Raw genomic sequence first — 23829 nt, 5'->3', positions numbered from 1 at the left:
CAAAGCCTGTCTGAAATCCCAGAGAGCGGCTGCCAGTCTGTGCACACAATGCTGAGCTAAATGGACCAATAATGCAGCTTCCAATGTTTCCTTCTTCTGATCATAATTTTCTGCTTGAATTCTTAATTGCTGAATATTATATGCTGACTCACAATGTTAAAAAAGGAAACAACCTAATAATTAGATAGATAGATAGATAGATAGATAGATAGATAGATAGATAGATAGATAGCACAATGAAGAATCCTTCTGGCCAACAGAGTGCAATATCCATATAAATCTGAAGATGGCAATGGCTGATCCTGATAACAATGAGGTGGCATAGTCATAATCAAACCAATCAACCACATGGAGGTGAAAATGGTTATCAGAACTGCCAAGGCAATCGTGTCCTGAAGGAAAGTGTCTGAACAACTGAGTAAGAGGAAGTATGCATCATGCATTCACATGGATGTTTTTACTTGACTGCATACTGAGGTAATAAAACTTCCAAAAAAAATATAAAAATTTCTCTTGCCTAGCTTTGATAGAGCCAACACCCTATATTCTATACAATTCTATACAAATCTGAAAGGGCCCTAGTGGGCCAATATTAGCACATTACAGTTATCATCACCAAATCACTATGTGAAACATAAGGAGCAGTAACACAGGCCATGTGATAAGCATAATGCATGGATTAACTTTCCATCTTCGCCCAGGAACCAGCTGTAGAATGGCATTACTCAAAAAGCAACTCACAGGCAGCCCATGGACCATTAGAAGCTACAAGGTACTATCATCATTATGCTATGTATTTCTACCCAAATGAGTGGATGGTTTGTATAAATAAAGTAACAGCCATCTCACATCTACCTAAGAGGTTTTCAAAGGCTGAGTACTTTTGTTCCCCGAAGTAATTTGCCTAAAGAGCTAAATCAAACTAATGCAGTTAGACTACTGTGGGGTTAGCCATCTGGTTTAGTGGCTCATTAGTAAAGAAATGACCCCTATGCATAAAACACAGCTGGGTCATTCCAAGCTAATGAGCCTTCAAGTTTTATTGTCTGCTACCTCTACAATAGATGTGTGTGGATCGGCTCAGATAAAGTCTACTGTTATCACATACCTATAGCGGGTCATAGATTTTACTGACTGAATATTAAGAATAGTGGACAATTAGCATTTTCACTTGCATAACTTTAGCACAGCTTAACCACTCACCTTGAGCCCTAGTAATATGGTGGCCTTATCTCTTAAATTATTAAGTACAAACAATTTCACGGTATACACTCAAGGTTTAAGAAGGGGAAGCACACTTGAGATTTTCTTGGATCAGAATTTGATCCAAGTTATGCCAAGCCTATTTAGCATTACTCGCAGAATACATATGAAGGCTACAGAGTCTCCATGATTCAGAGATTTCCAAGAAGAGATCAAGCAACCATCTGCTTGGGGTACCTTGGAGATACAAAATGAAAAACTGGATCAGACGACACTTTCCACACACATACACACTAATTCCTCTTTATGCCATAATATCAAAGCAGTATTTTGAAGGTCGTTTTGCATGCAATCTGAACTCTCCTCAATAAATACTCCCCCCCCCATCCTTAATTATTCTTAATCTCTGGCAAAAATGTGTCTGATCTTCATTACAGGCATGCATTGCTTCCTATAATAGCAAACATAAATTAAAAAATGGAGGAAAAACAGTGCCACTGAGAAACTATACAGGTTTATCAGAATCCTTGCCGGGGGGTTGGGTGGGGTACATAATTATTATTTTAAGATCCAAAGTATGAAAACAGCAACACTTCAAAACAGGAGAATGAGGACTGAACTTTTTCAGGAGCCCTAGAATGCTGAATGACAGAAAAGTAAACTGGAAAACTTTCTTTTGGGGGAGAAGGTGAAGTCATGCTTACTGTATCCTAGCAGACAACATGTGACTGACCAGTTCTGAATCCTGAATAGGAGCATATGATTATACATTGTGAACTGGTTGCTTATTCAAAGGTCAAGGTATGAGGATGATGGTTCTCATCATCACATCACTACTCCTAAAGCAGTGGTTCTCAAACTTTTTTTCCCCTCTGGACCTCATTTTCAGAGTAAAAATTTTCTTGTGCCACACTGATATTTTTTTTCTCAATAAGAATTACTTTGGAAAACAAAAGACAATAACTCATAGCAGTGCTTGATTTATAACATATAACACAACTACTTCATAAGATGATCATGGGACATCCAGAAAGTATAAAACAATTATTTTGATGCTATGCTATGCTGGAATGTTCAAATGTTTATTTGATCATCCTTAAGTCTTTCCACCACACTTGCCATTATCTCCTTCCACACCAATGTGGCATGCCACACCCTTTGAGAACCACTGCCTTAAGGGAACAGGAAGTTCCCTTCCTTTTGAGCACAGCATGAATGAACATGGAAGTCATTGCTTGTTTAAGCCATTAAAATGGCAAGATGAACAATGGATGGCTGTAGCTCACTGGCAGAGCATTTGCTGGGCATGCAGAAAGTCCCAGGCTGAATCCCTAGCACCTCCAGTTAGGGTTGGGAGTGCTCCATGTCTGAGAGAATCATAGAACTGTAGAGTTGGAAGGGATCCCAAGGGTCCAACCCCCTGCTATGGAGGAATCTCAACTAAAGAGAGAGTTGCTACCAGCTGGTGTAGATGATAACAAGCTAGATCAGGCATCCCCAAACTTTGGCCCTCCAGATGTTTTGGACTACAATTCCCATCATCCCTGACCACTGGTCCTGTTAGCTAGGGATCATGGGAGTTGTAGGCCAAAACATCTGGAGGGCCGAAGTTTGGGGATGCCTGAGCTAGATGGTCCAGTGTTCTGAGTCAGTAAAACACAGCTTCCTATGTTCCTGGCCCCATCATCTTTCCCATCACATCATATACTAATGACATCAAGACATGGGCAAATTTTAAAGCAGAAGCCTGAGTCCTTATTATACTGCATATCACTTGACTTGCTGCAGTCAAGTCAGGTCCACTGATCACCAGTCGAGTTAAGAGCGTAGATTCAGCCCTTTCACAACAGCTGATGGGTACTATCAAAGTTGAGGACACAGACCATCTGGCAGAGAAGGGTACATACAACCAAACATGCAGCCAGCTCAAGTACCATGATGTGAGTGTGGAGGTTGCAGAGAGGCATCCTATGCAGCACCTTTCTGTACATGTGCCACTCTATGAACGCTCATTTGCTAACTGGATTCTTCTGAATATATGTATTTTTTCCCGAGTGGAAAACAACAAATGTTTACTGCCCAGACAGACATTTGGCCAAATAATCCATTTAAAGAGATGATCTGCAGATACAAATGCTGGCTAGCACCAACCCCTTCTGCATGTAAAGCACTGCATAGTTGCAATTCTTAACAGACAGATATTTTAACTTGACTAATGGAATACGGAGTTAATTCAGTGCTTTGAGTTTTACAGCCTTATTTAAATTTCAGTCATTTGAACATGCCTACGTTAAAAGCTAAATGAAAGACAAAATGAGGTTATTAGGAAAAAGGTCATGTCTGCAATGAAAATTACATTTGGCACTGTTAAAAAAACATCATAAGCTTGTTAATAAGTGAGATAAATAGGCTAATGTTACTATCCTCTCAGAGTAAGCAGTAATTTATTTTGCCTTCTTTCAAGAAAAGAAAAGAAAACCTCAATTCTCTGCTCAAATGGTCCCCTACCGGCATTGTGAAACTCAATTTGGTTTTGGTTTTGAAATACTATAGAATAACCAACATGGGCTTGCCCATTTCCTGGGATTTCCAGTGTTCAAGGTAACATGATTACATTAGAACCACTGTTTGTTTCTACCTATCAATGTCAATCTCTCTCAACCCTAGCACGACATCTCCTATCAGTGATATATGGCATGGTCTTTAATACAATAGACTAAAAGTAACCAGGGGTTTCATTGCATTAATGTCGTTCTGTCTAATTCCACCTTATCTACTTATTCCGTTTAGCCTTAAAACCCAATTAAAATCTAATTTATCTGATCTCTGGATTCAGAACACTATTTGACAATGAATCTGACAGCCTTGCAGTAACTGTACCCTAAGGTATTTTGGATAGTGTTTAAAAAATCCAATCAGTGTCCATTTTAAAAGACAAAGAAATATATAGCTGGGGCTCTTTGATTTCACAATGCAGAATAATTTGCCTGATCATAGTACCAAATTAATAGCAATAATAAAATAAATGCTATTAAAAGATAGAGTCCTTAGCTCTCTACATCTCAACTGTGCTTGGATTTTGCATAGATTGGCAACTGTCATGACTCCCTTGTGAGCCCATCTTACAATGTAGTCATGTATCTCCAGCATGGGACACCCATTGTCCCCTGTAAGTAGTCTTAGGGAGGAACCAACTATAGCATGAAAGTGGAACAAATGTATATTTCTATTTATTTCACAACTTTCATAAACTGCTTGATTGTAAAGAAAGCTCTAAGCAGGAACACTTTGTTATCTAATGTGCCAGCGAATGAGATAATACGTTTGACGTTATGTACTGTTAATAGTACATGGCTTGGTTCCTTGATCTCTGTCTCTGTGGATGATGCTGAAGTTGATTAACGGTCTCAGGTTAGAAAGTTTACAAAAGACTACAGCATGAAAGTGCAAGGTGCTATCTTTTTCAAGTGAGAATATATACAGTAACATCTGCATAAAACTTATCTAGGACCTATTGGTGTAACATACTTAAGGGTGGCTATTCTTATCTTCTTTTTCTGTTCTATTTCATAGGGGAAAATGTTTTTCCCAGCAATAATACAAACTAGCTTACAAGCATTGCTAGTCAATAAACTCTGTGGACAAAAAATGAAATGCCCAAGCACACCGCCCTATTCAAGTCAGCACTTAATGACTGGCTTGCCGGCTTATTTTATAATTTACTGATTACATGGAACTATTATAACGAGCCACTTCTCACACTACAATCAGGATGTGAATATATTGTCAGTTAACTAGGTCTCTCTCCTGTGATGCCTGCTTTTTTACCTTTATGGTAAAAGCACATTCAAAATAAATGAAATGCAAGCCTCTCTGCACCCCTAATTTTAAGATATCCAGCTGTGGGATTTAATATACAGGGATTCAGAATGTGATGACCATAGGTGTTAACTGGGAGCAAGAACTGCAGAACTGGAGTTCATTCACAAAGTGATTCTGTATTAATACTCTAAACAAAGGCAACAGGAAGCTTTCTCCCTGTAAATATATATATATATATATATATATATATATATATATATATTTGTACTGATCACATGCAGTACACAGTGATCAGCATTTTACCTTACTCTTGCTCCTATATACCCATTACCTTCCCAAAGAAGCAGCTTGCTGCCAACAGATGCCCTGCCACAACCACCAGTAAGTCCCCAAATCTTTTAATACTTTTATGTTAAAATACCAGAAGTGGGGCTTCCATTTGACCTTTTGTAGGACCATTTACATCGTTATTATATGCTGGAGAAACCGTCAGAATACAGTGCCTTGTTAAAGATCCTGTACCTCATAAAACTAAGCTCTGCATTTTGTTTATTATTATTAAATTTCATTTTTATTATAGCTGTACCACAGCAGAATACAGATCTTCCAATTATGCAGAAAAGTATTGTAGTGTGCAAGTATGCCATCTTCTGGCTGGCCAAGAAAGCACTTTATATAGTGTTTTAACAATCTCCTATAAGGGTTGTAAAGCTCTCACATTACAACCATTGCAAAAAAAATGAACAACCCACAATTACAATACTGATTACAGCAAAGGCATGTGTATATCAAACATACATATATGTCTTCATCTTTACATTCATGTAAGAAAGGTGATAGGTTCACAAAAACAAGGAATCAATTGCAGATGGGGGGGGGGGACCACACATTCAAGACCACCCAAAAGATAGAAAACTTATACATTCAAAAACGTTTGTATATCAAGGGAATGTTTATATTCCATACTGAAGACTGCTATGGGATTGGGGGGTGGGGGTGGGAAGAACCCTTCATGCTGCAGTTCACCATTGTTGCAATGCACTGGCAACCCCAACCTGTGCAAACGCAATAGGCTCCTTTGCCATATATTTGTGCATAGGCATGCTTGTATGGTATCCAAATGTCAACATCTGCTTTGGGGAAAAGGTGTTTCACTGCAGCTGTTATAATGTGCAGACCTGTCCAGAATCTCTGCAGCTTAACAATCCTGCTGCTGCGCCTAGATTCGCAAAGCAATGAAATTCAGGAATATTAAGCTTTTGCATGTTAAAAGCAACAAAGAGATAGATGACAAGTCCTTTACTGCCCATGCTCTCAAAGTAACCACAGAGTTGGAGGACGCCTTGTAGGCCATTTAGTGCAATTCCTTGCTTGACACAGGAAATCAACCCAGCTTCAGCTTGAAGCCCTCTGAGTATCTGCTTCCATTGTTGAACTGCTTGTTAAGATGTTTCTTTAAATGCTCAACCTAAATCTACCCTCCTGTCGCTTAAGCCCATTTGTTCTTGCCCTGCCCTATGGGGCAGCAGGGTCTTCTCTTCCCTAGATTAAATGTCTTCAGTTCCTGCAACCTTTCCTCATGGTGATTGTTTAGCAGTCCTATTACCATCTTTGTTGCCCTCCTCTGAACATGTTCCATTTAGTCCATATCCTTCTTAAAGTGTGACAGTCAGAGCCAGACACAGTGCTACAGGTAACAGCAGATTAGTGAAGAAAATAGTGACACTATGGTTTCTTGTGATTAGAAACTAGGGTCTCCTTCATGTAGCCTAATAGCATGCTTTGTTCATTCTGGCCCAGTTTCCTATTCTATCAAAATCATTTTGAATTGATTCCTATCTTTGGATGTTAGCTTATCCCTCTCACAACTGCAGCATCCACAATTTTGATAGGAATTCTCCCCCCCCCCCTTTCTGGACACTCTAAGTACAATTCCACAGCATATGGTATTAACACCTAGCCTATGCCTAGCCAGTTCGCTAACTGAAGTATCAGGGCTGACTTAGTCAAATACTTAGCTGAAATGTATAAACCGCCCCTCATCCCCCAAAGTTCCTTCACACAGACTTTCCACTCTAAAGAGAGACAGAGAGTCAGGATATTTATTAAAGCTCTAGTTTAGCCTTTACATGCCTCAGGCTCATTCACAGACATCACCAGGGAAAGAAACAACATACAGGGAACAAGTTGCCTTGAGTTTCCATTGGGAAATAAATATTTCTGCAAAGCACAGGACTGTCAACTCCCTTCCATCGGAGGATATCTCAGGGTGAGCTTGGGTACAAGGCACTTCCTTGGAAACCTGGCAACCCAGAAATGGAAAATGTAGCTGGACTTTAGAATGAAGAAAAGCAAGCAACATGTTGTGTAAGGCTGCTAGATCTTGGCACATTTTAGCCAAGTCTTTGAGCAAGAAGAGAAGGTTGTGGAAGCCTTTGCACATTGTGGGGCCTAGTGAGACTTCCAATAAATCAGAGTTGATGATTGCATACCTTCCAACAAGTTGAGTCCCAAAACTAGGATGCACATCTTCCCATCTGTGCTCCTGCGAGATCATGAAGCCCAAAATATGCACTTTCTTCAGGGCCGTGCTCTTACGGCGCCCCCAAAAACATGCATTTTGAGCTGCTGCATGAGATCAGGGCTCCCCAAAAGCACTTTTCAGGGTGAGATCTTGATGTGAAATTGTGCAAGATCATGGTGACCAAAATGGCTGCTATGCTCTCACAAGGGGAAATGGGATGTCCTGATTTTTCCAGGACATTTGCAGGTTATGTGATTAAGCCAGGTAATTTTTTTGCAAGAAATGGGTTTCAGCTTAATAGCGTCCCTCCTAGATCATGTTATACCCAGAAAATAGAGGGGTTAAAGCAAATTCCTGAGGCATATTCTCAAACCCCACACAGCTCTAGAGTACAATCTTCCACTGATCCCCCCTTTCCCTGGGTAAAGTCATTGGGGGGGGGGTCTGCTCAGTCATTCAGTATAACTGATCCCTTTAATTTCTTCAGCCTAACACTATAACATAAAAAGGCTCACTTTGCAAAGTTGATAATATAATTTTGTGAGTGTGTGTATAACTAACATCTTCTTACAGAAATTATGCAGCCAAAAATTATCAACAGGGGCACATCTATCTTATTTTACTCTGCTTTTACAGCTCTCCTCTAAAGCAGTGCCTGCAGTCAAGAGCAGAAAGCCAAGGATGATTTACAGTGACCCCAAACCAGCAAAGAAGCCAAGCATCTACTGAATTTTAAGTTAATGTTCAAGAACTTTGCTGAATTGAAGTCTGAAAAGTGGCAAGGGGTAAGCTCTCCCAAGAGCAGAGTCAAAAGAGAAGGCAAGACATTTAGTAAGAATTCTAAGGGTAGTTCTTTCAACACCAGTGGAAATGTGTAAGGGGACCAGAGGTCTGTGTGAGTCTTACTAATAAAGTCAATGTCCAAGAGCAGTTTGAGAGACAGAATGTTTGTGAGTTGAAAGAGGAAGGGGAAGGTAGAGAATGAGATAGCTGCTGATAGCTGAAAATACTGTATATTCCTGCGTATAAGACTACTTTTTAACCCAGGAAAATCTTCTCAAAAGTTGGGGGTTGTCTTATATGCCGGGTCGTATTTCTTATATAGTTTGGGATATATTCGCCGTATATGTTAACTGAGTGGGGGGGGGGGGTTTCGTCTTATACGCCCAGTCATTTTAGAAGCTTTAGATTAGGGGATGGACTTTCTATTTTGCAGAACTGTGTACCTTCAACCACAATATGTATACTTGAGTTTCAACAAACTGCTTCCTAGTGCTGTGTACATTCTGCCCCCCCTACCCAAAAAAAAAGAGGCTGAACTGCAGCATAAGGCTTCTGTTCCATGCTGACTGGAGCCATCAGTAGGAATACTGCTGTAAAATGCCAAGGATATGCCCTGCAATATTTTGTTACAGACTGGCCCCAACCCCATAACAGCTAAGTCAAGCAACTTAGTGCTCACACCACGATTGGAACCAACAAGGAGGAAACCAAGAAACAAAGGTGTTGTATATGCACAAAGAGAGAGGAGACAACCCAACAAGGACTACATATTGTTATGAGTTTGTGGGAAGGAGTGTTGAAGTACACTGTGCAGAGACCCTTTTAATCTCTGGATCCAACAAGCGTTAAAATCTAATCAAGGCTTCTACTTCTAGGAATAGCCAGGCTAGCCTCCTGGAGAGCTGTAAGGAGAACCAAGGAAGGGGCTCTGTGGGAGATGGCAAGCCAGAGTTGAGAGCTGTGAGTTTTGGGCAGGGATGTGAGCTAGAACAGGCATGTCCAACAGGTAGATCACTGGACGTCTGTGGTAGATCACTGGTAGATCATTGGCTCCCCCCAAAGAAGCTGCACAACTGTGGCTCCCCTAAAAATAGCTCAACATTTTACCTCCTCCCTGAAAAAACTCAACAACTTTGACCTGAACCCCAAAAAGGGGGTAGATCACTGCCAGTTTTTAACTCTGTGCGTAGATTGCAGTCTCTTGGGAGTTGGCCACCCCTGAGCTAGAAGCAAAGCAGCAAGCAGAGAGAGAGAGAGAGAGCCAGGCAGGATCTCTGCTTGAACCCAAGACTGTGGCTATGGATTTGATGCTGTGAACCCCTCCATTGTAGGCTCAGGTTGTATATATGTGCAAAGAAACCATATATCCTAAAGACACCACAGTTCCCCCTGTGCCTTATTTCCTAGAACCCCAAGAATCTCATACCACTCGGAGATTGGGGTGGCGTGCAACAATATATTTAGGGTCCCTTAAGAGCTATAGAACATGGGTATAAAAACTAAGGCCTGGGGGGCCCAATCGCCTTCTAAATCTGCCCCACAGATGGTCCGGGAATCAGCATGTTTTTACATGAGTAGAATGTGTCCTTTTATTTAAAATGCATCTCTGGGATATTTGTGGGGCCTGCCTGGTGTTTTTACATGAGTAGAATGTGTGCTTTTATTTTAAATGCATCTCTCGGTTATTTGTGGAAAATAGGAATTCGTTCATTCCCCCCCCCAAAAAAAATAATAGTCTGGCCCCCCACAAGTTCTGAGGGACAGTGGACTGGCCCCCTGCTGAAAAAGTTTGCTGACCCCTGCTATAGAATGTTGAGTGAATTTACCTGATTTCAGCCCAGAGTATCCTGGAGAGCATAACCAGCTGGTATGATGAACAGCAGCATTCCAAGGGTCAGGGGGATATACTGTTACATTTTGTTGCATGTATCACTTTGATATTTTTTTTCCCTTCAACTTTTTTTTTTTATCTCTATCATGCCTGGTGTCTTTTTTTCTGAACTAAAAAGCCTCAAACGCTGTAGATGTTTCCTCATATGGAAGATGCCCAGACCTTGAAATTCGTCAGCTATTGTTTCTTGCAGCTCTCCCAGCTCTGTTTTTGAGGCAACTGGGATGAGGAAACTGGGACTGTACACCACAATTGACGTAAAGCCAAGTCTTATTTTCAATTCCCCCCACCCCTAATAATCTGTAACCTGGCATTTACATTTTCATGGAGCAAACTACAGTGACACCAATATCTCCTCCCTAATTAGTCATAGTCAGTTCTGATGTTGTTAATGTTCATTAATAATTTAGCCAACTTTGTATCTCCCTGTCACCTATCCAGATAATTTAGGGATAGCACTAGTACCAGACCTTAAATAGAGGGTCCCATTGTCTGTTTATCACCACATTATGAAAACTCTGCACATATGCTTCCATTCTGAATCCTGTCCTTTAACTACTTACTAATCCATAAGAAGGCTGCTCACCGAAGAATTGGTGCTTTTGAATTATGTGAATTATGGTGCTGGAGGAGACTCTTGAGAGTCCCATGGACTGCAAGAAGATCACACCTATCCATACTTAAGGAAATCAGCCCCGAGTGCTCACTTGAAGGACAGATCCTGAAGCTGAGGCTCCAATACTTTGGCCACCTCATGAGAAGAGAAGACTCCCTGGAAAAGACCCTGATGTTGGGAAAGATGGAGGGCACAAGGAGAAGGGGACGACAGAGGACGAGATGGTTGGACAGTGTTCTCGAAGCTACCAACATGAATCTGACCAAACTGTGGGAGGCAGTGGAAGACAGGAGTGCCTGGTGTGCTCTGGTCCATGGGGTCACAAAGAGTCAGACATGACTAAACGACTAAGCAACAATCCATAAAAGGACCCATCCAGCAGGATGCATAACATGGAGGGTAAGTCAGTTTCACAGTATGACAGACAAGCCATAATCTAAAGTACCCAAGAGCTGAAACATAAGATCCTGAGTGGAACAAAACAAAACTGAATTCATCTCACATGACCAAACGGGGCAAACTAGAGTATTATTTAAATATTGAGTACACTATCCAAATGTTGTAGATCTGGCCCCAAAAAGGAAAGAGAAGGTCTCAAGAGTAAAACAGAAAGCCATATGAGACGTTCAAGATGTCACACAGTGTTTTCTACCTGCAGAGAATAGAGGGCACTGAATTCTAACTGCATTATATTATATACTGTACAGGTTGCAGTGGCACCTAGTGGAGGTATCACAAACTGGAAGCCACAAATTATCTCACTGTTCTGCATTTGCAATAAGAAGATGCATACTAAACCCGTTTTCTGTATTGGCTTCAGCTGTTTTATTGCAATATGATGCACATTCAAAGCACACTTTCCCAAGCTCTGGCAATAATGTAGTTTGCACAAGCACTCTCAGGGGTCTCTACATGAGCACACACAGACATACTTTGCAATATTAAGTATCTGTTTTTCATCAGGATGCAGAGATTATCTCAGCAGCTCAGAAAAACGGTATTTCCTTTGCATTGGTACTTTATGCCTGACACAAAAACAACTCTATAGAGTGTAATATTTATATTTCACCTTTATACAAGTTCAAGACTGTTCACAAAGATAGACCATAAAACCCAATTTTTTAAAAAATAAAAAACAGTAATGTCATTTCTAATAAATTATTCTAAAGTTAAATTTAAATTTATCCTTAGGTTTTGTTCAAAGAAAAACTTGACTTAGGCTAAGCCACTATAGGAAGTTGAAACAAGTGGTCTTTACTATATTTGCAAGGTTTTCCTTTGAATTCACAGGTAAAAAAACCCAAATGCCAATTATACCTGACTTATATTACTAAAAGTCGACTGCCTGAACATGGAGAGGGAACGAATATGTGTGGAAATCACAGCCTAAGCCAGATACAAGCCCCTTCCCCCCAAAAAATGTTATCCGGAGTGAATTTCTAATAGCTGAGACAATAAATATGAAATCCTTGTATAATTAAGTATGGGCAAATTCCCAACATCCTAATAGTAACTAGTCAAAGAGCTGTAAAACAATGTCATCCTTACACTGTGTGGCTGTAATCGTTTTACCATTTTGTTAAATCTGATTGTGGTCCTCCAGATTACTTTTTGGCATTGTCCGTTGGTGCAATGAGAAAAGCATGTATTGCTATGAGTTTCCAAAATATGCCCACAGTATGGTTAGAGGGGAGGTACTTGTAAACTGATGTTTAAAGCATTTGTAACCATGCACAAAACAGGGTACAATCTGCTGAGGCAGCGGCAGAGGAAACCACTTGGGTGCCTGGGGTGGCACACCCAGGGGTGAGCCATGCATAGGGGCAGGGTGAGGCTGGGGCGAGCTGCTCATAGGGGTGGGGTGCACCACAGGGCCTCTGGAATCTGCCTGCCTCCTCCCACTCAGCCATCCTACAGCTGGAGGGAGGGGAGGCAGCGGGCGAACCGTTTGGGCAGCGCGGAGCCTGCGCATGCCCGAGCCACCGTGTCTCTCCCAGGAGAGACGTGTGGCTCAGGGACACTGCAGGCCCCACGGTGAGTGCCGCCTGGCATTTAGTCACTCTCCTTTGTGGTGACACCCTGGGTGGCCCGCACCCACCACCCACCCCTTCCTCTGCCCCTGTGCTGAGGATCATCAACTTAAAAATGTATCTATCGTTCGCAGTCTTGTGATGGCCAATGGTTTTCAGCTTACAAATCTGATTCACTGACTGGCCTGTAGAGAGGGATTTGGAAGAATAAAAGCTGATTGGCTTTCCCACAGTATTTCTACTGGGCTAATACGTACACACAGAAGAAACAATAGCAACGAAGCAGGGTAACATGGAACATCCATAGATTATGCACGAACAAATTGTAACTCAGGATGAACTAGTAGTCAAAGAGTCTTATGTTGTTACTGCTATTATTATTATTTTAATCTAGTCCAGTTACTGCCTAAATCTAAGATCAATGTTGTATCAAACTTTTCTCCTTCAATAATCTCCTTCCTCACACATGTTCACACAAGATTGTTATCTGCTGCTGAAGTTATGGTCAGCTAAGGAAGGATGGGACCTTGGTCTAGCTTAAGTGTATTATTCTGAGATTAGAAAAGTTCCAGTCCTGGAAATACACAGTCTCTCCGCAAAAAGCTGAGAACTGAAGCCCAAGATCGGCACCTTTAGGAAGCATGGCTGTTGATGCTGCTGTCGTTGCCGCCACCACGACCAAAACACAGAATGTCTCTCTTTTGAAAGAAATATGTTGCCTGTTCGAATATTAACTTAGAGAAAGCATCAGTCTATCCTCTGTGAATGGAAGATCTAGTTGAGCATTTCAACAGCATGCTAGAGGGAATGAGACCATTGAAGCAAAAAATTGCAACAAATTGTTTAGATGCCTTATTGGCAATCCTAGGGGTTCCACACTGCTACTCTGTTTTGACTTGTACTTATTGGAAGACTGCAACCTAGTATTCTGGACCTGAAAAATGAAGACATGCCAAGAGCAGGATAGTCCGAGTGCAAGCAATTCCCATTAAATAATGGAATCCAGAGATTGCTTGGAGGCTTCCGCCTGTACGAGTTTTCGAGCAGTCAGAGCAATGGCTTGTAAGGCCAAGATCTGATTACCAAGGAAAAGTGAAGCAAAACAAGTCTTGAACTACTTTTGTAGTTTGTTTGAAAAACTACTTTTGTAGTGTGTGTGTTTGTTTGTGTGTGTGTGTGTGTGTGTGTGTGTGTGTGTGTACTATCCACAATAAATAGGGTTTCCATAATTCAGAAAGTGAGCTTTTCTTTGCAAAATTGGGGGGGGGTAGGTTTTTGAGCTACCCCCCCCCCAATGCCAAAATCACCACTTCTGATATGGGTTGTCATAGGTCCAGATTTTCCCGGAAATCTTCAGTGGCTAGAAGTGCCTTCTAGAAGCTCCAGGTGCCATGACTATATATATATATATATATATATATATATATATATATATATATATACCCTGCCCATCTGGCTGGATTTCCCCAGCCACTCTGGGCGGCTCCCAACAGAATATTAAAAACACTATAAAGCATCGAACATTAAAAACTTCCCTGAGCAAGGGTGCCTTCAGGTGTCTTATGAAAGTAAGATAGTTGTTTATTTCCTTGACATTTGATGAGAGGGCGGAGCTGGACCTCAGTGTCTGGGCTGAAGGATGGCAGCTGTTTCCATTCCTGGACAGGGGCAGCTTGACCACAATAGTGCAGTCATAACTTCAAGACTGAATCACTGCCATGCACTCTGTGTATGGATCTCCTTGCGCCTGGTCCAGAAACTGCAGTTAGTGCCAAATGCTGCACTGTGATTGCTGACAAGACTGAGACCCTGTCTGTCTGTAAACCCCCCCCCCCATGTGTATTAGCTCCTGATTTGTTACTGGGCCAAGTTCAAGGTGTTACTATTAGTGTGTGTGTGTGTGTGTGTGTGTGTGTGTGTGTGTGTGTGTGTGTGTGTATATATATATATATATATATATATATATATATATATATATATATTGCCCTTAAAGGCTTGGGACTAGTTTATAAAACAGATGGCTATATATGCCCACTTGACCACTTCAATCTGTGAAACTGGCACTTTTACAACTTTTACTTTTTATAACATTTGTTCCGCACCCACAAGGAATCAATTTTTTAATATGGTGACTCCTATACTCCAGAACATCCTACTCATTCACATTAAGCAGGGTGTTTTTTTACTGCATTCTTTTAGTGCTGACTAACAAATTTCTGTTTAGGCAAGCCTAAACTGACATGCAAATTGATGTGTATTTTAATACAGTGGTACCTCGGTTTATGAACACAATTGGTTCCGGAAGTCTGTTCATAAACTGAAGCGTTCATAAACTGAAGCGAACTTTCTCATTGAAAGTAATGGAAAGTGGATTAATCTGTTCCAGACCGTCCACGGAGTACTTAAACTGAAGCGTTCATAAACTGAAGCGAACTTTCCCATTGAAAGTAATGGAAAGTGGATTAATCCGTTCCAGACGGGTCCGCGGAGTACTCAACCTGAAGCGTACTTAACCCGAAGCATGGGTGTAACTGGTTCCGGAAGTCTGTTCATAAACTGAAGTGTTCATAAACTGAAGCGAACTTTCTCACTGAAAGTAATGGAAAGTGAATTAATCCGTTCCAGATGGGTCCGCAGCGTTCATAAACCGAAAATTCATAAACCAAGGTGTTCATAAACCGAGGTTCCACTGTATGTATTTGAAGTTTGTAATATTTTGATTTTTTACAAAACTTGTTTCCAACTCTGCTTTTTATTGATGTAGTTTATTGTGTATTTTATACTCTTTTATATTCTTTGCTAATAACTTACAGGTTTTATTTGCAATTAAGCAGTAGACATTTTTTGCTAAATAAATATAAACAAGTTTGATCATAAGCAATCAGGAGGCAAGGTTAATTCTTTCTGCAGCCAGGAATGCCCTCAATATACAGGGAGGACAAACTAGAAAGTGTGATCAATGGCTTTGAAACAATCCATTTCAGAATTTTAATTACCTCTTCAAACAAAATTTAGTTTGGCACACTTCTTCTAAGGATTCAGTTGCTTTGACATTTGAAATGAAGATGAGTTTACCAGCAAATCCTTTTCTTCCAAGCAATAAAGTCTACTGTGTTGAGAAAATGATGCTTGCAATTCACATCTCTGATCCAAACTCAGGGACAAAACTTCCTAGGACTTATCAAAACTAGCTGAGATAATAATGTTCAGATTGCTAGCATGTACATTTAATAGCCTGGGTTTTCTCAGTATTCCCTGAAAAACCAGAAATACAATACTGTGACCAACTGATATATAGCCCTTTCTAGGCTACCATAACTAAATTAGGCAATCCTGATGACTCAGCTCGCACCAATCACTGATGAGTGAGTTGGAGACAGCTATGGATATTTTGCTGTCTCATGAATGTAATTTACTGCTCACTATCTCCCAGATTAACCTTGTACAGTTCCAAGTCACCATTTGAAGGAGTACAAAAATTATTCTCCTTTCCTTTCAAGCATGAGGCTCAGCCAGAGATGTTAAATATGGGCTTGGGTAGTATCTTGTGAGTTCATAGATTTTCATTTGCCTGCGACCTTTTTCATTTTAGTTTCGTTCTGCTTTCTAGAACAGCTGCCTCTAAGTGTTCAATAAAATATTTCATCTTTCATTTACCGTCAAGCCTACTTGACATAGTCTTATTTTGGGGTCCATGAAAACTATTTATTGTACTACATGGAGCAAAACCATCCAATGCTTTGTGATTTCTTTACCTTAGAAATGCAAGATCTTTCAAACAGAATCAGATGGATAGACCATCTTGTTGCAGTGGACCCCTCCTTGTCTGAACCCAACTACCATAGAAAATCCATATGGGACATTTATGTTGCTTTTTCCCACTGTATAGGGAATCTCTTTGGGTTTTCAATTTCAGTCTTTCTGGTTTGGTTGTCATTCTCCACAGCCTTTCACTGCACAAAGTACAGCTTGTAATTATGCTAACTGCTTACAACAGCTGCCAGCTATCTTGTTCACTTTTAAAAACACATTAAGAATGATGTCACCCTTTCCCAATGATTCATTGAGGCTAACGCTTGAACCAACCACTCATTTAAACCAAGAAAATAAATAACCATTGATATGCTATGTGATTGGATTGCACCAACTGACTTAAAATAATCCCAAATCTGTTTAGCCCCATTTCGACATTGCTTAGGGGTCTGACTCTCCATTCCACTGCTATGGGAGTTCTGCTAAGAACTTCTTCTCTCTAATGATTCACTGGGCAGATTGGCAGGTTTGGTCAGCTGACAGTATAACTGAGATGAACGCTCATGAATCATCTCAGAAAGTTTCCAGCAGGAGGTACTGTGAATGACAGGATATCAGTTGCTAATTTAGACACTGAGTTGAAGATAACAGGTGTTTCTGCAAAGCAGGATTTGACACTGCTAGCAATCCTAAAAATGGAAAAATGGCTCCTTGGTTTAAAAAGACGGGTACAAATACTATCTTTCAATTCTTGGAATGTAATCTGATATATATATATATATATATATATATATATATATATATATTCATTCTCCTTCAGTGTTGGGCACATTTTAGAAACCTATGTGATTCAATGAATCACAATGGATCTGTGATGGCAAAGTGGTGGATTGGCCCCACTGTTTGTATAAATGTTCAGTCTACAAATATAGCACAAGTGCTGACTGGGTCACATTTTTTGTTCATCCTACAGAATATTCTGTTTTTACTGGTGAGCAGAAATATAAAATTAACCACTATGGTTGTCTGTTCTACATTCTTCGTAGCAAAACTGAACCGAAAGGTTCTTGGTCACAACATTTATTTGTTTATTTAATAAAATTTATATGCTGTTTACCTGAACAAAAGACCTCTAAGCGTGTTTTTGTTTTTTAAAAAAAGCAATCCAAAATATTGATTAAAAACATTGACATGATTATATTGACATTCAAGCGCACCAGCCTTGTTAAATATCTGTGCCTCATGAAACAACATATTACAGAACATTTCTAACTATCATGGTTTACTAGTGTTCACAAATAAAAGGTCCAGCTGTGTGAACGACAACTTCTCATGACAGACCTACAGGGCCAGTTGCTCTGTGGCTGATTGTTGCTAGTTCAATTCAGTGTGGATAATATCGCAACTGTGGGGTGAAACCCACAGCCCCCCTCCAAATCCCTTTACATCTTTAAGGCACAGGTTTAATATGGCTATAGAACATGCACATGTAGATATATATACACACACAAAATCAACTTTAAGAATTTCTCCAAACGCAGCTTCAGAAAATAAAATCAAACTTTCATATAAAGGGGTAAATGTCTTCTGCTATCACAAAGAAGTTTGCACGTTTTTTTTTTTTTTTAAATGCACTGCTAGTAAGGGAAGACAACCATCCATCAGCCACGAACCATCTAAGGGAAAGACCTTTTAGAGCTTCCACCAAAAAGCAGTAATTCCATAAGATAAGACTTTATATTCAGCAATGCCAAAGCAGTATATTTCACATCATCATAATCACCTGTTTTTTTAACCCTCTCATTTTATAGCTCTCACCTCAAGATAAACCTGCACCCACCTTTTATTGTCAATTGTACTCAAACATCTTAACTGTCACCTCATAAAATACAGCAAGCTATTTCTATCTGGGAAGGAGAAATTCTTTGAAGTCAGTGCCATTCGACTGAATGGTAAAAGTGATCTGATGCATTAAAACAAAGTTGCCTTTGCCACACATAAAATAAAGCAATGAGAATTTCATTTTTATGCTGCACATTTATGGCTTTTCATAAGAGGGATACAATAAATAACTCAATATTTCTTGAACCTTTACATCTCAAAGGAGGTGGGGTGAAGAAGAGATAATGCTCAATTTGCAGTGCACTTTATTTCTGCTGGACTAAACAATTCATTTTGATAAGCACAGTCCACAACTGAAAACCCACACTGACACCCCAGTTTAGAACATGAAATGGCACAATACCGGTACATGAAATTGTCAAGAAAAAATGGCTTTGGAACATTGATGGATGCCTGTGCAGCCCTCTGAAAAGCTATTCTATAGTATTATCCATGATTATAAAATGCTCTGTTATTCAGAAATATACAACTCTTGACAACAAACAAAGAAATTATTCTGCAACATACCAAATGCTAAGTGACTGGTGGTGGTTTTTTATGTTGTACATTTCAGAAATGGAAATAGTAGAGTAAACCATTAATGGTTCAAATCCAGAAGTACTTTGCTGTGATGTACCATTTAATGGAAAGACTATCCCCAATATTGCAAAGTGCAATATTCCCTGAATAATATAAAGTATTGTGTATTTTGCTGGGTAAGGTTGTGGTTCATATGCCTGGAAATTCAAATCACTGTATTTAATAGATTTCAAATATTTCACTGAGTGTGCTTGCCATAATGATAAGAGATTACTCAGCACCTCCAGGGAACTCAGGCAAGTCACACTCATTTAATAGCTCCAATTAGACTGTTAGCAAACAGCTATCCTTCCTTTACAGTTTCACTTTCTCCCACGCACATTCCCACATTTGTCATAACAGTTAATAATGGAGGAAATTATGCTTCTAACTAATAAAAGGAACTGGTGTGTGTGTGTGTGTGTGTGTGTGTGTGTGTGTGTGTGTGTGTGTAAGAAACATAGGGTAACTGTTTAAGGCTTCACCTGACTTGCACATTTTCCTGCTGAGTACATATCTAGCAGAATTTACCCACTATGTGGCAGAATTTGAGCTTTTTAGAAATATAAAAAGTGCAAGTTCAAAAACATTTGCAGGTATTTTGTCAGAATTATATGTTGTCAGGAGAACATGCCCAGTCCCCTTTCACGAGATGATAAAATGTTAGAAAACAAATGTTAGAAAACAAATTTGTTTCTTAAACTTTTTTTTTATGCAGAAAAACGTGAACATCCAAAACAAAGGAGATGGTATCTCAAGATGCTTATGAAATGAGGGTTTTATTCTTTAGAAACAGCTGAACATGTTTTGGCCTGCTGTGACTAAAGGTGTTCCTTAGGGGCTGTTTAAAAGATAATACATCATACATAAGCAGGTGCTTTGAGATGGTAATTTCAGTCATCTGTTAATGTGGATGAGTAAAACAATTAACAGAGATCTGTGCAGGCTCCCCCCCCCATTTTGAGTAAGTATGCATAGGCCCATATGCAATTTGTATATAATCAATTCAATTTGTTTGCTGAATAATTACCTAATTAATTGCCTTCTTTACAGCCACAGAAGAAGCTATTTAATAACAGGCCAAATCATAGCCTATTTAAAAAGAAAGAAAGAAAGAAAGAAAGAAAGAAAATCCTTCTTAAGCTCTTAACTAACTCTTATTCTGAGGTTCTCAGAGCTTTATACATGATTTGCATGTTAGGAAAACATTCTTTAAGAGACAGATAAACGTTTCTGGAAGCTCTAAAGAGGGTTCCAGAATTTTCATTAATGTGTGTAGGAGTGGTGTCAGCTGGAGGTGCAAATAAAGGGAGGAAGTTGCAGGCTGCAATTTCCACACGACTAAAACACACACTATCAACACACACACTGGCAACAAGGTTGGAAGTAAAACAGTATGTGCTGCTGATACTGTGAGTTTTGCTGTGTCAGGATGGTTAATTACTGGACTGAGGTTATACCGTGCTGGAGAGATAGAGAAGGAATGTAAATAGCTTGTATATAATTGTAACAGAAATGTTTGTGCATTGTGCAACCATTCAAGCAATAAAAAGGCTATTGATTGTGAATTTGAGTATGACTCCTGTTCTTGTCCTCCGCCTCCAGGGAAAACTCTACTACAAACAATAAGAAGTGGTTTTACCGAAGTGTCACCACACAAGCAGAGTAGCGCAGCAGAAGTGTGCTGGAGGTTACCTCCAATATTGCAGCAACCCAAGCATTATTTAGGGTCGAACCACCACAGATGAACCTTGTGTGCCTTTACATCATTCGTCGAAGGATGGTCTCACAAGACTTCAAAATGGGGAATTCTTTCTGTTACTTAAACTGTCTGCCATGGTTGCGAGTGGTCAGGACTCTTAGGATCTACCACAGCATACACACCTTTAACCATGTCTATGGAACCATTTAACAATCAGAGAGGAACAAGAAATCAAAAAGCAGAATGTCACTTACATTATTCATGTATTCACTAAGCAAGTCCTGGAGGGCTTGTCGTACAGCATTGCACTCAGCTACAATTCTCTCCCGCCGGTCATCACGAGTACAGGAGGAGTCGGCCATGAGCGCTGCACCGCTGATAATGCTCTCCAACCTCTCTTCAAGAGATGGTCGAAATCGGGCTTCACTGAATGTCATGGGGTCTAAAATGATCTTGTTCTGAAAAATAAAAAACCATTAGCAATTACTTAAGGAACTCATGCCAAAACAGCTGGTCCTGAAAGAATGTATATATAATTGTTTCAAATTTCAAAATTAAAGTTCAACATATATCTAGTGAAGGAAAGCACTGCAAATACTTAAAGCATAAAAATGTAACCTTCAAATGAAAACAAGTGGTTAGAAGTATATTTTTTTCCTAAATCGTCCTTTTTGAAATGTAGCAAACATTGACTGCATCTGCACCTGCGTTCCATAAGTCACAAAATGCATATGCAGGTCAAACATATATACTGACCTTTTGCGGCTGCTTTGTTCCTCTTTGCTGAAACACCAAAACAAGGCAGGGTTCATTCTTTAAGCACTGTTTCCTGTTACATGCCAATCAGGAGCCCATTCCTTAAGCACTGTTTCTTGTTACATGCCAACCAGGAGCCCATGGTTTATTGCTTCAAAATAAGCCACAATATAATGACATAGTTTAAAGTTGCCTTCATATTGTGGTTTGTTTGGAACACATTTGGCATCGTTTTGGGGTTTGCACGTAAGAGGAAGCCATGGTTAAATATTAAATCCTGACTTGTTGCCACTTCATTGAAACAGGGAGCAAAGCAGTAGAGATGCTGCCTGGCTGCAGTTGTGCACCAAAAGTAGGTTTATGACAAAGGATTCCTGACTTAATGTTGCATGCAAATGATGTCACTATTAAGTTATGTGACAGGATCAGATCACATTACATTCACATTCCCACCACACTACTGATTCAGGTCCTTTTCATGTTCTGCCCTTTATTCAATCTGTCACCAAATGACTTTTGTCTACACAAAATTGCAAATGTCCACCCTTTGCTCTTAGATCTTCCAGTTCAGTGTCAAGGAAAAAGAAAGGAAGGAAGGAAGATTCAAGCTATGGTAATCTCTTGATTACTGCAACCTTAATTGCAGGTTTTTAAGCAGAAGTTGGATGGCTATCTGTCATGGATGTTTTAGTTGACTTCCCTGCATTGTTGTTGTTGTTTAGTCGTTTAGTCGTGTCCGACTCTTCGTGACCCCATGGACCATAGCACGCCAGGCACTCCTGTCTTGCACTGCCTCCCGTAGTTTGGTCAAACTCATGTTCGTAGCTTCGAGAACACTGTCCAACCATCTCGTCCTCTGTCGTCCCCTTCTCCTAGTGCCCTCAATCTTTCCCAACATCAGAGTCTTTTCCAAGGATTCTTCTCTTCTCATGAGGTGGCCAAAGTATTGGAGCCTCACCTTCACGCTCTGGGCTGATTTCCTTAAGAATTGATAGGTTTGATCTTCTAGCAGTCCATGGGACTCTCAAGAGTCTCCTCCAGCACCATAATTCAAAAGCATCAATTCTTCGGCGATCAGCCTTCTTTATGGTCCAGCTCTCACTTCCATACATCACTACTGGGAAAACCATAGCTTTAACTATACGGACCTTTGTCGGCAAGGTGATGTCTCTGCTTTTTAAGATGCTGTCTAGGTTTGTCATTGCTTTTCTCCCAAGAAGCAGGCGTCTTTTAATTTCGTGACTGCTGTCACCATCTGCAGTGATCAAGGAGCCCAAGAAAGTAAAATCTCTCACTGCCTCCATTTCTTCCCCTTCTATTTGCCAGGAGGTGATGGGACCAGTGGCCATGATCTTGGTTTTTTTGATGTTGAGCTTCAGACCATATTTTGTGCTCTCCTCTTTCACCCTCATTAAAAGGTTCTTTAATTCCTCCTCACTTTCTGCCATCAAGGTTGTGTCATCTGCATATCTGAGGTTGTTGATATTTCTTCCGGCAATCTTAATTCCTGCTTGGGATTCATCTAGTCCAGCCTTTCGCATTCCCTGCATTACAGAGGGTTAAAATAAAAATAAAAAATCCTTCCAGTAGCACCTTAGAGACCAACTAAGTTTGTCATAGGTATGAGCTTTCGTGTGCATGCACACGTCTTCATATACACTGAAACAGAAGTCACCAGGCCCTTATGTACAGTCAGAGGGGGGGTGATGGGAATGGGTGATGGGCTGATAGGAGTGGCAAACCTGTTGATGACCGTTAACGACTGTTAATGACTGCAATTACAGAAGGTTGAACAAGATGACCCTTGGGGTCCCTTCCAACTCTGTAAGTCTATCCCTCTCTGTTCTTGCATCTCAAAACCCCACTGTAAAAATAATTCACCTCTCACATCTCCAGTATTTCATGCCATCCCTCTTCTTAGACTTTCCTTACCTGTAAGTGACATGAAGCAGTCACTGCCCCATGTGATCTTTCTACCCTTATTTCCTCTAATGTACGTACTAAGCCATGACCTTTGCACCTCCCATGCAGACAAAGGTAAGGCAACTGCAGGGAGCAATTACTCAGATTCTGGAGGAGAAGGAGGTAAAATGAAAATTTCTATTCAAACCATATAGCAAAGCAGAGATTGGATTAACCTGAAAGATTTTGAGCCAGGAAAAAAAAATGCTCACAAAAGCAGATTACTGAATTGAATGGATCTTACAAATAGATTAGACCCTGAGCGGTGAGCATCTAATCACACTTGTTCTTTCATTTTTGAAGTGTAAAGCCACAAAGTGATCCATT

At 40.2% G+C, this 23829-nt stretch overlaps 1 protein-coding gene across 2 annotated transcripts in view; it reads right to left on the bottom strand.

Annotated features, from left to right (window-relative positions):
* Nucleotides 1-23829, bottom strand: part of CTNNA2 (catenin alpha 2) — a 540562-nt gene that overhangs the window by 361086 nt on the left and 155647 nt on the right. For both annotated transcript variants that reach the window (XM_035103044.2, XM_035103046.2), the window contains exon 7: nucleotides 21039-21242. In XM_035103044.2, the coding sequence (XP_034958935.1) occupies nucleotides 21039-21242 (204 nt within the window). The remainder of the gene's footprint in view (nucleotides 1-21038; nucleotides 21243-23829) is intronic.

The sequence above is a fragment of the Zootoca vivipara genome, chromosome 9, assembly GCF_963506605.1.
Source record: "Zootoca vivipara chromosome 9, rZooViv1.1, whole genome shotgun sequence".
NCBI lineage: Eukaryota > Metazoa > Chordata > Lepidosauria > Squamata > Lacertidae > Zootoca > Zootoca vivipara.
Note: the sequence above shows the minus strand (reverse complement) of the source record. Positions and strands in the feature narration are given on the sequence as shown.